The sequence below is a fragment of the Melampsora larici-populina genome (genome assembly GCF_000204055.1).
Source record: "Melampsora larici-populina 98AG31 unplaced genomic scaffold MELLAscaffold_5, whole genome shotgun sequence".
NCBI classification, from domain to species: Eukaryota; Fungi; Basidiomycota; class Pucciniomycetes; order Pucciniales; family Melampsoraceae; genus Melampsora; species Melampsora laricis-populina.
In genome coordinates, this window is record NW_006768769.1 from 2,062,922 (window position 1) to 2,079,487 (window position 16,566).

The 16,566-nt window shown below is 45.4% G+C and overlaps 6 protein-coding genes across 6 annotated transcripts; 3 read left to right on the forward strand and 3 right to left on the reverse strand.

Annotated features, from left to right (window-relative positions):
- Positions 1-270: 270 nt before the first annotated feature.
- On the forward strand, positions 271-1,604 carry MELLADRAFT_103261 (uncharacterized protein; the record flags this gene model as incomplete). Its single annotated transcript, XM_007405988.1, has 5 exons — positions 271-303; positions 481-605; positions 705-900; positions 1,175-1,272; positions 1,334-1,604. 5 exons carry the CDS (start codon positions 271-273, stop codon positions 1,602-1,604), a joined length of 723 nt encoding a protein of 240 aa, XP_007406050.1.
- A 1,677-nt stretch (positions 1,605-3,281) lies between these two features.
- MELLADRAFT_103262 (uncharacterized protein) lies at positions 3,282-4,057 on the reverse strand (the record flags this gene model as incomplete). Its single annotated transcript, XM_007406082.1, has 2 exons — positions 3,282-3,443; positions 3,545-4,057. The coding sequence occupies 2 exons, from the start codon at positions 4,055-4,057 to the stop codon at positions 3,282-3,284; spliced, it is 675 nt and encodes a 224-aa protein (XP_007406144.1).
- A 366-nt stretch (positions 4,058-4,423) lies between these two features.
- Positions 4,424-5,358, forward strand: MELLADRAFT_103263 (uncharacterized protein; the record flags this gene model as incomplete). Its single annotated transcript, XM_007405989.1, has 4 exons — positions 4,424-4,480; positions 4,538-4,867; positions 4,990-5,097; positions 5,335-5,358. The coding sequence occupies 4 exons, from the start codon at positions 4,424-4,426 to the stop codon at positions 5,356-5,358; spliced, it is 519 nt and encodes a 172-aa protein (XP_007406051.1).
- An 887-nt stretch (positions 5,359-6,245) lies between these two features.
- On the reverse strand, positions 6,246-7,454 carry MELLADRAFT_103264 (uncharacterized protein; the record flags this gene model as incomplete). The annotated part of the gene is made up of 6 exons (XM_007406081.1): positions 6,246-6,269; positions 6,331-6,493; positions 6,543-6,907; positions 6,957-7,032; positions 7,159-7,222; positions 7,292-7,454. 6 exons carry the CDS (start codon positions 7,452-7,454, stop codon positions 6,246-6,248), a joined length of 855 nt encoding a protein of 284 aa, XP_007406143.1.
- Positions 7,455-7,697: 243 nt separating this feature from the next.
- Positions 7,698-8,543, forward strand: MELLADRAFT_103265 (uncharacterized protein; the record flags this gene model as incomplete). The annotated part of the gene is made up of 4 exons (XM_007405990.1): positions 7,698-7,790; positions 7,843-8,214; positions 8,265-8,417; positions 8,466-8,543. The coding sequence occupies 4 exons, from the start codon at positions 7,698-7,700 to the stop codon at positions 8,541-8,543; spliced, it is 696 nt and encodes a 231-aa protein (XP_007406052.1).
- A 6,779-nt stretch (positions 8,544-15,322) lies between these two features.
- MELLADRAFT_60363 (uncharacterized protein) lies at positions 15,323-16,426 on the reverse strand (the record flags this gene model as incomplete). The annotated part of the gene is made up of 4 exons (XM_007406080.1): positions 15,323-15,650; positions 15,684-15,821; positions 15,880-15,980; positions 16,244-16,426. The coding sequence occupies 4 exons, from the start codon at positions 16,424-16,426 to the stop codon at positions 15,323-15,325; spliced, it is 750 nt and encodes a 249-aa protein (XP_007406142.1).
- Positions 16,427-16,566: the final 140 nt, after the last annotated feature.

Sequence of the window (16,566 nt, forward strand, 5' to 3'; positions counted from 1 at the left end):
CCGCCTTCATAACTTGCAACTCATCAATCATTTCCTCTGAACTCGGTCAGTATTCACAAGACATGTATCACACCGCTATTATATCCGTGTTGCTTTATTTCATGCAAGAGGTCCACTGTTCTTCTTGAATCAACTACAGAATATAAAAGGGTGTGACCTCAGTGGTTTTGGGACAACAAAAATCATCAAGCATCACCATCTGGTCAACTTTGACAACACTGGTTTCTTTTTTGTCACCTGGTTTGTCCGCCATGCCCAAGTTCCCCTTTCATGCCTAGCTATGCTGACTCTCCACTTTGTTTGGTTAATACAATCCTCTATCTCAGAATTTAAACATAATATACCACCATCATGTCTGATCTAAATCCAGCCACCTATCGCGGAATGTACCTGTCTGGTAATTTTGAAATTGAAGAAAAGGTAGATCCTGTTTACGACATTTCCCCAGTACATTACCAACATTTTTATGCCCTTCCGCAGGTATTGCCGGACAATGGTTGGCGATCGGAATACAGAACCTACACAATCTGTATTGGGTGTTGTGGCGCCGACCGTCAAAAGCCGTTGCTCTATGAAATAGTTGCCAAAGGTTCTAGCGGGGCCAAGTTCAAGTTGCTCCAAAACCATGTTTACTTCTTGCAAGGAGCCCTCTTCCCATCTAATTTGCCTGATACAAAGGCTGATCGGTTCATTTTTGAATGAAGCGATGTAGTTATGTTAGGCCCAAGTGAGAATTTTGAGGGTGATTTAGTTGATTTGGTAGGAGTGACTGGGTTGGGTATTGTAATCGCTATTGATTCAATTATCGAGGAATGTTGTCAGTACATGAAGAAAACACCAGATCAAGAGCCAGTTGCCACCACGGTTTTCACGGTCCCGCACGCTGATTATCATCCCATTGTAAGTTTTAATATGCTCATTGTTTACAGTGACTGGCTGGTACTCACTATTCAGTATTTCAGATGAAGACTGCTTGTACCAGCACTGTTGAATACAGAATTTGCCCAACTCCGAATCTTGTAAAGATTGCCGGCATTGTCAGGATTGGTCGTGAATGTCAATTTCACGGATTTATCAAGGACTTCAACCAAGAAACCTCGTGTTACGTTGTTATTGTAAGCTGTTCCTGCCTGGCTCTCTCCCATATATTGTGACTTGTAGATTGAACCAACAGGCCAACAAAGTCCACATGACCACCGGTTTTCAAGACATACCTTCCCAAAATGATACCGGGAACAATGATGGTGTTAATGTGCTCAAGAAACCAAAGAAGTAAGTGTAACGATAGCTCAATCATATACCTTGGCAAGCGCATCTGATATTGTCATGCCAGATTCAAGCCTAGGTCCACAACTTCAAGTATTCAGCCACCAATGACTCCTCAAGAAGGTATCAGCAGTGTTACATTTGGTTACACTGATAAATCATCTTTATTGTTGTCATCAAGCACAGGACACTCGGCCTCCACATCCAAAACTTTGGTGGAAGAATTGTCGACCACAAACACTGACATTCCAGAACAAGTGCCCAAGAAACAAGCCCGTTATCAACCCAAGCGCAAGATTACAAACCCCACCTACAAAGATACTTATGTCAAATCTTGATTGTATTTTTTCTTAATAATTGTTGGTCATAGGTATTGCACGCGGTTTGTCTCACGCTGACAATAGTTATCCATTGCCTCTATCCATGAACTTTGTATAACTGCGGCTTTGAAAGTCCTATAACATATTGTCTCTTGGTATGATAGATGGCTCCCAATCTTTGTTACACTCCACCATTGATGCGCGCATTGCTGTTGTTTCATGAAGCCAAATTTATATATTCCCTCTATTATCATACAAGTTACTAATTGTTTGTCGGCCCTATGGCATGCTTTTCACTATTGTACGAGGTACTGGGTGGCCAGCCACCCTCTGGGATTGACCGGCCAGCCTCTGTACAGTACTGAACTGCAGTGAGTCATTTGTAATGAGTCGCAGTGCGAGCAGTAACTGTGCATTCCACAGGAATAATGTATGTACCAGGCGGTAGCAGTGTTCAAACCTGAACCTGAGATAGAGGTCATGTGGCTCTCAGCATTGACCAGGAGTACGGGGATGCAAATTGTTACACATATGATGTTGTGAACTACGGCAATGCAAGGTGTTACATATGAGATGTACAGGCGTGACGTTTTGTGAGTCGTGACAGATAAGTGTCACAAGAGTCAGATGCACCATGTATGTGAGCCTACTAGCGTCTGTTAGGCTAGTAGAGTCAATGAAAATGTTGTAGAAGGTCTAATAACTTCTACTAAAGTTGTGTAGATCAAGATCTACAAGTATGAACGGGTAGAGACGTGGGCGTAAGAGCTTTACTTGAAATAGACAAGTAAAGACTACAGTTAGTTGACCTTTAAACAAAGGCTTTAGCCCAGTGATTTTGGGTTAATTATTGTCTTTACAATAATTAAAAATAAGAGCAACTGACGCGCAGTTCTCAATCCTAATTTGATCCTCTTCTTATTCAAAGAAAGGTCAAAGAAGGTGGTGTTAAAGTCTATTATAACACCGGGAACTTTACACTCTGACTAATAGAGATTTCCCCGTAGATTTAGAGTTTCTTATATCAGATGAATCCCAAGTCTGATATCAGCAGTACCCAAGGACTACTTCCTTACAAGTAATTCCACCAAATGGATATTACAAGAACTACTGATTATGGGGTCTAATCAGAAACAAAGTTGAATGAGCACACAGAATAAGCAACAAGACACAAGGTTTGAGTTTCAAGGTTCGTAGAATCAGGCCTTTAAAGTTTGGTAATTGATAAGCAAAGTTTAAAGGTTCTAGGAAGATGAATAAAAGCAAAGTTGTGTGGTTGTTGAATAATAATGTGATGATGTGATTCCTCTCAATTTGGTTGGATTTCCAGGGTTTATATAGTCTGAACCTTGGAAATCTTTGGACTACAAGTGCGCACAAATTGTGGTTCTATGGTTAGGTTTATTACAGTAAGACAGTTACTATTGGATTATAAGTATATTTCACTTGTTACATATGTGTTACGGCTGTGAAATATATGTAGCTTTGGTTTGCATCAAAGTTATGTATGTTCACACCATTTGATGTAAGTTCTGCACATGTTACATATGCTAAATCATATGTAACTTGACTCTTGAAACTGAGCCTTGAGTTGTAATTGCTATTTTGAAGGTTTTTATTATAATACGTCGCCCATTGGTACTCTGGTTTAGTACTCAGGGCTGACAATGTATATGGAGTGTACAAATTCAGAGCTTAGCTAGAGATAGGTGCCTCAGACCCGAAAGGCGAGATGTTCTTCACAACGACCTTTACGACCCATCTGCCGTTACTTCCATTCATGCTCAACACAGTACCCCTCAGCAAAAGAAGTTGACCTGCAACTACTGAACCAGGTGTCCCGTCGAGACCTACAGCCTTTTCGTATATATAGTCAACTTCAAATTCTGAATACGTAAGATTCTGTATTGGCTCATCAACACTAAGAACGTCATGGGTTGGAAGACTGAAGCACCTACTTGCATATCCCATTCTCTATGCATTACGGCAGCTACTCTCCATTTCTGTCCAGAGATGGCCAGACTGACCAGCGAGTCACTAAGAACCATTCCTCTGCCTAGCACGTTTAGGCCTGGGCTTGGACCCATTGATGTATCTGCCCAGTAAGCACCTACAGCTTCCTCGTGTTCAATTACCAGGCGCATTGATGGTTGGGACTGACCACGCACAACTACTCCATGTAAGTGGAGTTGTCCTGTAGGGTATTCGGCACCTGCAGTAACTTCTTGGACCAAGGTGACATTGACTGGGCCGTCGATCTGGTTCAGGACCACCGAGGCGTCATAGGTATTGCGCAGCCTCCCATTATGTCTCTGCGGAGTAATAGAAGATAAGTCAGCCGTTGTTCCGAGTAGGTCAAGGGCAGAGCCAGTACTAACACAGTCTTGCACCATCAATGGACCGGCCCATTTCAGTGTGAGTTTAGTGTACGGACCTATACCTGCCAGGCGCATCCTCGTCGTGGCCTGCATTTCAGTACCTAGCGTTGTGAGTGGTTGGAGATTGAGATGTATTGTTTTATCTATAGCGTTGAAGCAAATTGAGTCGTGGGTCAATGTTTTTGAAGCGGCGTAGACGAATATGCGTTGCTCAGGGCAGATGATTAGGGACACCTCTTTTTGAAGCCGAAGGATATACGAACTGGGCCTGACTTCAGGCCTGATGCAACCATGTACACAGTAAGAACCCCAATCAGTAAACGTGTCCCCTGTCTGTCCCAGTCACGCCTGGCTTGCTAACTCTGGCACTAAGCATAAGAAGGCCATCCCAACCAAATGCATCACAGTCGTCTCTTGGAGTTGCCACATTGCTCATCATCATATTATCTTCGCCACGACATGGAGCCGCCTTACTTACCAATTGGTTTTCAATCTGGACTGGTCCTTGGAGAAAAGGTCAGACTGAGCTCATTTTACTATGTCCCAACATGCGTTAACATGTATTGGCGTTAGGTCTCACTGGCTAGCACGTATCGGTTCTCTTTGGGCCACTTCAGTAGCGAGGTGTTTACCACATCCAATGGACTCGGAATGACTCCAATCACTGTCATAGAAACGTCGCCTGGGCAGCTGGAAGGCAACTCGTGCTACTATGTGTACGGCCGTATCCTAGCAAGACGTTATCCAATGGGACCAGGATTCCATGCCGACAGGACTATTCCCATGACGTCCCGACCAGGCTCGCAGTTCCAAGCTGCCTCACAGGACTATGTACTTGTGACGAGCATTGGGAGAGTTCTCGAGTGCTACTTTTCGGATCAGAGGATGCGATGGGTTGTGAAAGTTTTGCATTGAGATTGGGACTCAGTTGTAAGTGACTTCAGTATCCTAGAATTCTCAAATGCTGACGTACTCCTCAGTCCCATAATGTATTGTCTTTGAACGCGGAATACATATTGCGACAGGAGAGAATGGGAGAACTTGGCGTTGGGACTTTCGAGGTCGGTAGCATCCTCAGTTTCGATGGTCACCTCATTGGCTATGCGGCCGGCAGTGACAAATGGACAATCAATGTAAGTAGCTAACTTCTAGGCATTTTTCACTGGGCTGACTTGAATTGCCCAGTTGACCGAAGCGCAACCGATCCAACCGTGAACCGGGCTAGAAGAGATGTCAAATCGGACATGCAGAGTGTACTGTATCATTTTTTGGTCCTTTGCGGTCACTGCCGGTTGTCCTATCTGTTTTGGCCCGACCTCAGGCTGACCTGACAAATCTGTTTTGTATCGTACCGTTATTGATGGGTTCAGGCTATAGCCGGTCCAGACCACTGATACTAAGAAAATGATATGATACGCTACTTGTCTACTTGCAAGTCTGCTAGAGCTCGAGCGCCAGTCCCGCTATGAGTCAGATCTCTTCTTCTGAGCGTATAAATGACGGAGTACTGTGTGGTAGGTCGCGGTCTACCTCTAACGGTACCAGCACTTTCTCAATCGATTATCACTTCACTCGCAGAATTACGGTTGAGATAACTACCAAATCTTTATTACTGTTCAGACCCAGCTAGTGAGTATTGTTGCTTTACCAAAGCTGTTTCACACATGACTTGCGATGAAACTGTAGCTAATGATGTCACAGTCTTAATTAGACGCACGACAGGTCATGTCAAGCACCACAATGGAATACATTGAGTTTCAGTCGCGTGGCCGCCCTCACTTAAACCTTGTACGACATATTTCACTGGGGACTGAACAAACAGGTCCGTCACATTGTGCACATCGTAAGTAGAATCTGTCATAATGTGGTTTTGCATCTGGACGTGTGCTAAATATTGGTGTTGCACTTCTGATCCTTTGTAATTGGCAGCGGATCATGTGGAAGTCTCAGTTGAGCACTTTGTTAGGGGTGGGGCTGCTGCTGTAGACGGTTCAGAGATCAACACTTCTCAACCTGTGTCATAATCAGTACGGTATCTGGGCAATTCGAATGAGTTGTCCCAGTTCTGTACTGTGTGGCATACTCGATTTCAAGGATCAATCTACCTGGTTAATTGTAATACGGGCCAGTGTGCCACCCGCACCCAGAACTACCATTATGAGATGAAGTGTAGAGACAACTCTTTGGTACGGCTGACTTGAATTCAGTACTGCGTGGCCTTCTTATAAAGCGCCGGCACGCTTCTGCTTTATTCTAGCGCCGTGTTGTAACAACGGGGCGTCTACACTGTAATGATGCTAGAAACCTGAGTGAAATTATAATGTCAAGTCAGAGTCTGGATGCGCTGAAGCCAATCCGGAACTTACAATGACCACCCACTGATGTACATCTTGAGCATACTGCATGAGCGTTCCCTTGCATTCAACAGTTAAACTTTCCGGACTGTCACGATTGGCCAGACCTGAGATTAACCCAGTATTGTCAACGTATTTCACATGGAAGTCTACGAAACGCCCGAACTTTACGGAGCTGTCAGTCTATGACATAAGTCAGGCAGCAGTTTGTAATCTTCACGTACCCCTCGACCCACGCATTGTGGGTAACCGTCAGGATCCACCAGCCCCTTAAATTGGGCTCTTTGTGTAGCGGTTGACAGAAGTGAATTCTGCCACGACCGACAACATGAACTTGATCCACTGTGATACCCAACGCACGCAAAGCTAAAGGCTCAGCCATGCCCAGGACCTCCGTATTGACCATTGTAGCGCCACTCGGACCCAGGGACACAACCAGTCCGGAGAAAGTCACAACGGAACCTTTGTCCAGGGCCTCGGGTGATCTCGTGATTAAGCAAAAGGGAGAGTAGCGACTTTGAATGAATGGGTGGACGGCGGACACATCGTATTGTACGCCCGGGCCACCACCAAAGACAGTGACGGATGTCTGCATAACAAATCAGACACATATTCACTGGAAAAATTGTTATGCTTACTGGGTTATGTACTCGTACAGTGGCATTCCACTCCAAGGGCATAGATTCCTGATTGTCCATTTGCTCTGAGCGTAAGCTATGTATTGATAGGTAATTGATGTGTGAAATAGTGAAGCCTACTTGGTACGTCAACCGGCTTGAAGCGGCTCTGGTATTCAATTCAAGCAGAAATTGACACAATTCATGTCTCTTCAAGAAGAACCTGACCGGGTGCCATGCGTTAAAATGTGATTGTTCACGATTTGCTAAGCTCAATTGGGCAATTACTGAATGGTAAAATCTTGGTCATTGGTCATCCTCGGTAATGTGTGTCCTTCAGAGGGACACAGACGGACCGTTACGATGAGCTGAATTGTATGCATTGACGGCCTTGACGTGTCTGCGCATGACTAAATCTAAGTGCAGGGCTCCATTGTGAATGTGAGGGATGTTGGGTTGGTTGAGTAAGTCATGCCTTTGCGGTCGCCAAGCGTACTGTAGTGTATGGACAGGGCACATTCACATGCACGCGTTGAATGGTTCTCATAGGGATTGATGAAGAATACGGCGATTTTGTATGCGCCTGAATGTGATGGAGTGAATTGCAAAAGACTACACGGGAGACGCTTCATTTGAGTCGCAATGCACAGAAGATTAGAAAATTCTTTATGTCAGGAAAGTCAAATAGAGGCTGGAACCGTGTATATTAGAAGTGGCTTCTATTTGACTTGTCAGAGCCCTGGACGTTGACCATTTCGAAAGATGTCTCTTGTACCCAACTCAATCCCTACGAATGTGTCAGATAATGCTCGCTTGCCCATAAACTGGAGCGGTGTATTCAAGTTAAACACCGAGGTACGTTCAAGGTACTTGTATATGACATCGTGCTGATAGCTATTGGAATTAGTGTTTGCGACTGTCCAGCGGTGGAGGTATTCGAGAGTGTTTCCAAAGTACGGTTGTGCTTCTAGTCGGTCGCCGTCCCCATTTACGTTTCTTCGTATCTACCAATCCGAACGTGCCTACCTTGGAGGCAAATCAATCCTACAGACTTGTTGGTGAAATGCTAGGAAGAAGTAACCGTCACGATACAGTCCTCTCACCCCTGGCTGGTGGGGTAATCCGACTTGAAGAGTATGAGGCTCAACTACCACAGCCTCTACCAGTCATCACGGTGGCAAGCCGTGGCCACATCATGCGGTGCGTTAGGCGCAGGGTTGTTGGTCAGGACTACGAGCGTTGGGTCATTACCGCGATGCATAACGGGTGGGACGACAGTGTAAGCAATTCCGCCTGTAGTCCACCAAACCGATGCTGAACCCTTTTCAGTTGGGTAGCGTGGCACATTTTCTTGTTTTGTATGAGGCTTCCCTAAAACTGTTCAACTCCATCGGCGTCAATAATCTCAGTACGGGCAACATCGTGAATTTCAGCGGAGTGGTGATCAATTACTCACCAGTTGGTAGGGCATGGGTTGTAGAGGTAAGCAGTAATCTGCTTACAATCGGGATTGATGCTGACTAATAACAGCTTAGAGCGGTAGATCATATTGTTACGGCCCGACCAGATGTGTCTGCTTGGAAGCGGAGAGCATCTGCTAGCACTTGAGATGATTGCCCGAGTCAGGGTCTCATCATCAAGTTTGGGTTGGACTATCTGTACAGAGGGTAAATGATAAAGGAAAGCTGGTAGTGGCCTCAGTTTGGAATAAGTTTCATTAGATCTAACGGGACAGTACAGTTAATTACAATTAGTTACAATGTTCATGTAGTTGTGCCAAAGTTTCATAGATTTGAAGGGAGTTTGCGTTGCGGTGTGGTACAGATGGTTACACCTTCAATGAAAATTCCGGAAACAGGCCGGCCTTGACGGCTCTCAATGCAAGAAATATATAGTGAGATAATGTGCTGCAAAAAACTGCGACGCCCAACCCTGTGTGAGATGTGAAATGAAGAAATGAGGTAAGCTGGAGCAGGGCACGGCAAGTATCGGTACATATGGTGCTTACGCTGAAACACTAAACAATGGCTTCCTTGGACACCACATTAAGAGTGGTTGAATGGTTTGAACTAGCCAAAGAAACAATTGTCTCCTCCGCAGACGTACACCTAGACAGCCCGACATATAGTTGCCCATGAGCAAAAACTGGCGTTGGAAGCACCAAACATACTTTGTTGACTGTTTGACCCTGGGCTTTGTTTATAGTCATTGCGTAAGCCAGAGCCACAGGGAATTGAAGGCGGTAAAAAGAGATCGGAACATGTTGATCACCTGGGTGTTGCAACTTAATGCGAGGTAGAAAGACGTCCGAGCCGCGCTTGGGGCCAGTAATGATCAGGCATTGCAAAGCATTGTCAGTAGTACCTAGTATTAACATGCGGGTTCCATTGCACAGGCCGCGTTTTAGATGCAAATTGCGCAGTAGGACTACCACCAATCCAGCTTTGAGCTTGAGGTCATGTTGTGGGAAGCTGGCCATGTTGAAAGTGTTAAGAATGTCCACGCTCACTTGTTCAGCCCAGTCTTTGGTAAGAGCATCGACTGATTTATACTGTTTAACCAACCCGTTTTGAGCTGCCAGGACATGTTGATTGATCTTGCTGACGGTCTTGTTCAGAGGTGTTATAATGACGCGTTCTGCGTAAAATCGAGCGAGAGCAGCCCATGCTTGGTTGGAGAATAGAGAGGCGGAACCCGCGTAGAAATTATTGACTACTTTCTTGTCAAATGAAGCGTTCTCGTTGAAATGTGTTACTTCAACATACCGCAGTTTGAGTTCTGCGACTGGAGCATCTTGAAGTGCTCCGTCACCAACCTGTAGCAACCAGTTAGCAAATCCCCGAGTGTTGGTATGAGTAGCTTGGTCCATGTCAGCGCGGCGCAGTCTCATATTGATTGTGAGTTTGAACTGTACTACGCTCTCCCACAAATACGAGTTCTTGATGCACGCTCTGACTGCGTCTTGTAACGACCCGGATTTTACCACTGGCGATATTTGTCGGAAATCGCCAGAAAAGAGCACCGTTACCCCACCAAATGGTTCGTCTGAGTCGCGTAGGTCCCTCATTGATCGGTCTACACATTCTATTGAGTCCTTGTTCATCATAGAAATCTCGTCCCATACCAAGAACTTAATGTGGCTGAGCAATTTGCCTGTGGCGTCCGATCTTGTAAAGTTGCATGTGGAACCGGGGTCAGCTTGGAGCGGTATTTTCAGGATTGAATGAGCTGTCCCGCCATGTAGCAGGAGTAACGCTGCAATGCCGGAAGACGCCACCGAGGCGAATGGGATATTATTGGTATTGCAATAATTGAGGCACGTATTAAGCAAGTAAGTTTTCCCGGACCCACCTGGTCCATCAACAAAGAGAAAACTTCCTACATTCGATTCAGTTGAGTATTGGATTAGATCAAAAATTTCGTGCTGTTCTGGAGTGAGGCTAGAGATCGATTGCAAGAGCAATTCCTGGGACATGGTTGGCTCTTCAATACTATCCTTGTCAGTGGTCCCGCCGCCAATTTCAAACAGTAATTGGAGGTTGACGTCGAACAGGCCGACTTCCTCAAGAGTTTTACCCATGCCCATCACGGAACTTTCTAGAAGCGACAGTCCATAATTGTGCAGCTGAGAAATGGTTGGTCAAATGAGAGGCGCCACGAGCCCTAGTTGGTATTCACAGTCATCGCAGAGATCCAAAATGTGTTCTTCCCAAAGACGAACAGGGTTGGCAGGAGGGCTGTGGACCAGTATAAGAGCAAACATCTCCCAAAGCTGCTTGCCGGTTTTCCACGTGGCCGCCTCTGATAAACAAGCATCGAAATGGGTATCGGATAGAAGCAACCCAAGACTATCCGCAGCACTTCGATAGGTTCTATGAAGCACCCCATTGACCGTCCTCAGGCTGAGGAATGAGGTGGGTCCTTTAACTGCTGTCAACAGAAGTCGTAGATAATAGCGTTCGCCGTGGCTAGGCATTGCGAAATGTAAGCGACTAACTGCAATGGTGTTGTTAACTCGTCTAAGCCTTTCCGGCTTGGACCACCAATAGTACGTGGGCATGTCGGCATATAGTAGTGAACGGACAGGAATCTTTGTTTTGGGTATTAAACCACCCTGACTGCATACGGCGAAAAATTCGGTAAGGGTAGAGCGCTGAGCTGAGCCTGAATCCATCTGGTGCCGGAGGGTATCTGTGTTGTGAAAGTAAACGGTGTGGGAATTTTCTAGATGCAACATGAGTCGAGTTATTGATGGGTAACGCCCGGAGAGAGAATATTTATACAGCCGCCATATTGCTACAATACAAAGTCAGCATCGTATAGAGTTCGTTTTCGCGGGTGGGAACTTACCTTCAGGGGAAGCCAGAGTCCTTCTGTCGACAAAGTCATTTGGTTCGTTTTCAACTTCTAAACTGACCGTGCTTCGGTCGTGTCCCTTACTGATGTATTTGTACAAGTATTTGATAGATTTCATCCCCAGTGTAACTTCAACGTTGATGTGACATTGGAATTTAAGAAGGAGAAAGGGGTTGTAAGGTACGACGTCGCGATTAGTGTATTTGTAGCCATTTTTCATGAAATATCAGCCATCGTCAGGTCTCTTATAACTTGGATATGCATCCTCGGTGATGGCCGTTTCGGAGTTGAATTCCTTAGGATAACCGTACTTGCATCTATGTCCATTCCAACAAGCCTTGCCTTCGGCACAAGGTCCATGGAGCATGAAATTTGTGACATGCGCGTAGAGATCTGGAGATGCTTCAGGATCAGGGAGAACAGCCCAAACTGCCAAGTCAACTGCAGCAGGGGTCTTCGGAGTTGAAGAGGCATCGTTGATCATGACGGTATGGTCATGAGGGTTTCCCCGCTTCTGGAATTCGACGGTGTGGACGTATGAGATGTTGCTGCCCAGTCTGGAACGTTCGAAGAGATCTTCATGAAGCTCTTGAAGCTTGAGTTGAAACACACGGGCAACCAGGTCCGGCCTGTCGTCCGATGTTTGTCCAGGTAGCAACGCGGCGGTGATCTCAGGCCACTTGGGATTAGCTGTCATTGTAACGAAGAAACTTGGGGGGCCATAAACTTTGACCAAAGCCATAGCATTGTGATAAAGCTCATGCATAGCTCTGGGACCGCCAATAAATGTACACTACAAGAAATATAATATTTTCTGGGCAGAAAATTAAATTATTGATACACAAAAATATTGAGAGGCCAGGAGAAGGGCAAAAAATAAATAAAAATATGCATCTTGTTCCCTGCGGTGAGAGCTTCACTCTCCATATTTTTCCGTATTTTTACAGTCCATATTGATAAGTGTACTAACAATAAACCTTCACAATCATCCAATTACAACCTGTAACAAGCACTGAAATTTGGCTCATTAGTGTTTAGAGAAACTTTTGATTTCTGAAAATACTCATAAATTTTTCAATTCCGGTCCAAAACGCTCGATTTTGGGTGCATTGGTAAGCTGGAATTGTCCTCCACATAGTTCATAAGAGGACCACACAGCATGCTGGTCTTCTAAAAAAGATATCATCTTTTTTATACATTTGTACATCCAGATCCATAGAATGATTGTCATACTAGCTACATAGTTCTTGATCTTATGAAAGTTCGAGGTGAAGAGTTCAGCTTTCTAATGCACTTGAAATTGAGTGTTTTGAGGCAGATTTCACAAAGTTATAGGTGTTTTCAGAAATCAAAAGTTTCTTTAGACACTAATGAGCCAAATTTCAGTGCTTGTTACAGGTTGTAATTGGATGATTATGAAGGTTTATTGTTAGTACACTTATCAATACAGACTGTAAAAATATGGAAAAATATGGAGAGTGAAGCTCTCACCGCAGGGAACAAGATGCATATTTTTATTTATTTTTTGCCCTTCTCCTGGCCTATCAATATTTTTGTGTATCAATAATTTAATTTTCTGCCCAGAAAATATTATATTTTGTGTAGTGGTAGAAGGAAGAATGATTCGCTTTCCAACAGTAGCATTGTTGTTGTTGAGCGCTTCAGCAGCGCCGTTGTAAAGCGCTGCACGAATTTTCTTCTGATTGTTCTTATAATACTTCATGCGCGCATTTTCAACGCACACATACATGTCGACTATGTACTCCTGGAGAAGCCTACCACCTCGCAATATGGGGGAAAAAACTCCAGCTCGACTGAACAAAGTGAAAGCTGCCCACTCCAGATTAGATACTTTTCCGCTTTTGCCTGCAGGAGAAGGAATGTCAGAACCATACGATGTTTACGTTCAAGGGAGACTCACGCCGTTCATTCAAATGTCGGTAGTGTTCATCCCAACCATGGGACCCGAACATGAAAAATATTGGATAACGTAGCGAGAAATAATTTGTATTAAGATCGCAGATTCTCCTAAGTGGGCCATCTCGCCGTCTAAGGATAATATCACGATCTTCAGATCCAATACTGCCATCACCTTGTATTACAGCTGCAACCTCACTGCATGTTGGGTAGTTGTAACGATTCGGGTCACGGCCGGATATTGGCATTGATTTGATTTTGATGGTTCTGACGATGGCACTGTCCAAGATTTCTTCGGCTGATTTGTACAACTTGGCGAATGGGTTGTGGCGGTAGAGGAAGTCTTGAAGAGTCTTGATGATTGCAGGTTCCAATCCACCACCGGCACGCGAGTTGCGATCTGCAGCTTCTTCGTCGCCCTGATCGCCGTACATGAAAATTTGTGCAAACTTTCTAGGTATACCAGGAGTTGGGAGGAGTGAGCCGATACGGTGGGTAAGTCGTCCTTTAATCTTATATGTCCAAGAACCACCGTTACCCGCTACGCTCACGTCCTGCTTCGTACCAGTGGAAGCAAAGGAGAGAGCATTGTTGTATCGGCGTATATCTTGCCGGAATGCTTTGGAAACTGGGTAGCAAGGGTCAGCGAGATTGAAGAGAGAAATGAGAGAACGTGGACTAACCTCTGTCCTGATTAGACAACAGCTGCTTTAGAAACTCTGGTGTTAATTCATTCTCACGGTCGGTGCTGGGAAGTTTAACCGCCCCTTGCTGGCAACATGCAGCGTAGACAGCAGTGGCGGCAGTTTTGGTACCTGGTTGGCGTTCTAACTGCCAATGCAACGCCCCGCAGTAGGAGCAGGGGTCATCGCATGTGCCAATGTCGTACGGTATCTCTGCGGCGAAGCGGTGCTTAATAGAGACCTCAGTATTTTCGGAGGAGGTAGAGACAGCGGGACCGTGGTTAACCATTGGACCAATTAGGTATTAAAGTGCAAAGTTCAAGGAAAGACTGATAGCAGTCCATACGGGCATGTCAGAAATGTGATCAGATGGAGAGGCTGGCAATTCAAGGAGGAAGGGATTAATAATAACGCACCTGTTCAAGGAGAACTGTTGACTACAACATGGAATGAGGGATTATAACGGTCAACGTTTATTTCAGGATCAGTCAGATATGTACTTCAAACGAACCTTTCTGCAGCTCAGTTATTCGAAGTGGACCGAGGGATATTGTTGTAGTTAATGTAATGGAAGAGTAATTAGAGAGACCGGAGGCCAAGTAAAATTGGAATTCTGACGTAGGATAACCTGTTAAGAAACGACGACGTAATTGCTTGGTGATGATAAGTTCAAGAAATTGGCGGGGGGTGCCTTTTATGGATATCTGAGCGTCTACGCCATGTTGCTATGCCCGGCGAAAATTAATGCTGGACAAGATCAAAACAGTTTAACTAATCGTTGTGCTGGAGAATTGATTGACCTGGAAATAAAAGATTCTTCCATCGTAACTGGCTGGGTCAGATATGCTGATGGACTCAGCAGAGATCACCGTTGGGCGACGCTGAAATGCGCGCTAGGTTGAGTTGGGCCAAATGGTAGCTGGCTTTCGCCAAAAGTTGGTTAAACTGGGCCGAATTGAAAGCTACACCCGACGTGGGCGATGTACTGGAGGAACGGAGACAGGCCCAGATTCGGTGGCGTATTACCACCTGATGTGGCATCAAGCGCGATTTTGCTGATAATGAGATGTTTTGCATTGGATGAGTGTGGGTTTGCTGAATTGACAGGTTGCGTTGGAGAAGACTCCACGGCCATTACTTTGTAGAAGTATTATAAGGTTAACTGCGCAGGCCGGCAAATAAGGCGCTAGTGCGTTTGGTGTTGTGTGTATGAGGAAGAAAAGTTGTGCTCAAAAGGATGCGAGTTATATTGACACTATATAAGGTAACGGTCTCTATTTGACATAGTAAAAACAGGCGTAAATGAAAAGTACAAGTAAGTGTGGAGGAATGGATACACAGGGAGATTATGATACAAATGCTGACGCAAAGTGAAGCCGCAGAGGCTGTACAAGTTCGGAAAGTACCAATGTGAAAAAGCCCTTGTAGGTATCATTCCTCCACATCTTCGTCAGTGTCGGCCTCGATGAGTTCGCTAGGCTCTTCAGGACACTCAGATTCAACTTCGGTGGCCTTAGCTGGTGCCTTGCCTTTCTTAGACTTGGAAGCAGGAGTCTTCTTGGGGGCTGACTTCTTTGTTACGGGTGGAACAGGGGAAACGGGCCATTCTTCGTCGGAAATGTTTTCCTCGTCCTGTGCGGCGGTGCTAACTTGCGGTGGCAGGGCTGCAGAAGTCTTACCTTTACCTTTCGGAGGCAACCTTGACGCCTTTGCAGGAGTGACTGCGGGTTTGGGAACATGCCTAATGTTTTTGATTAGCCTGGATAGTATAATCAGAGGAATAAAGGCTCACTTGGCTGGACGAGCACGGCGTGCAGGTAAGGAGGGAGACTTGAGTGGAACCTCTTCGGAAGCGAGTTTTCGCTTGGCGGAAGGGGTCGAACTGGGACCGGCGACGGCATTAGTTGGGGTGTTAGGGCTAGGTATGTGCCTGAACGGGATTGTTAGCTCCTTCATGAGGCGTCGTAGCGAGCAGAAGTGCGACTTACTTTGCCGGGCGAACACGACCAGCAGGTGTAACAGAACCAGCGGGATCGATCTTCTTGCCGGAGGTTCCTTCGTTACCCGTGCATGGACTGACGCCAGTGACCTGTGAGAGAATTGTCAGTTCCATGATGAGGAATTTTTTTTTGATGAACACGTACTTCGACTACCCAGCGGCTATGCTCGGTTTCCCAGTCGACAATGAACCCGTTGATGAGAGTCTCACGACCTAGTTGAACAATGTTCTGACTCTTCTCCATATTGCGAGTGGGTCGGATACGGTATTCGATTTCAAAGTACTGATTTTTACGGAGCTGGAGAAGAAGTGTCAGTTATATTGAGCTGCACTATGGTTCAGGACGTACACACCTGTGGTTGGTAGTCAACGTGTTTCATTACAAAACATAGGGTCGATTTGCTATCATCTTCGTCAGGGATATTCCAGCAACTGGATACCACCCCCAGACCCGAGATCGCGGTATTATTATGAAGGACGCCCGTAAATGTTTCGCTTGTACCAACAAAGATCTTGTGGTTGGCCTCGTAATACATGTTGAAGTCAGCAGACTCCTTTTGAGGCAAAAAACAGGCCTTCATGACGTAGCATTCTCCTTCGTGTTGAACTTCAATGGCAGAACAGTAGGCTGTGATTTACCGTCGTATTCTCTGTTGTTGTCGTCGTTCCATCCATT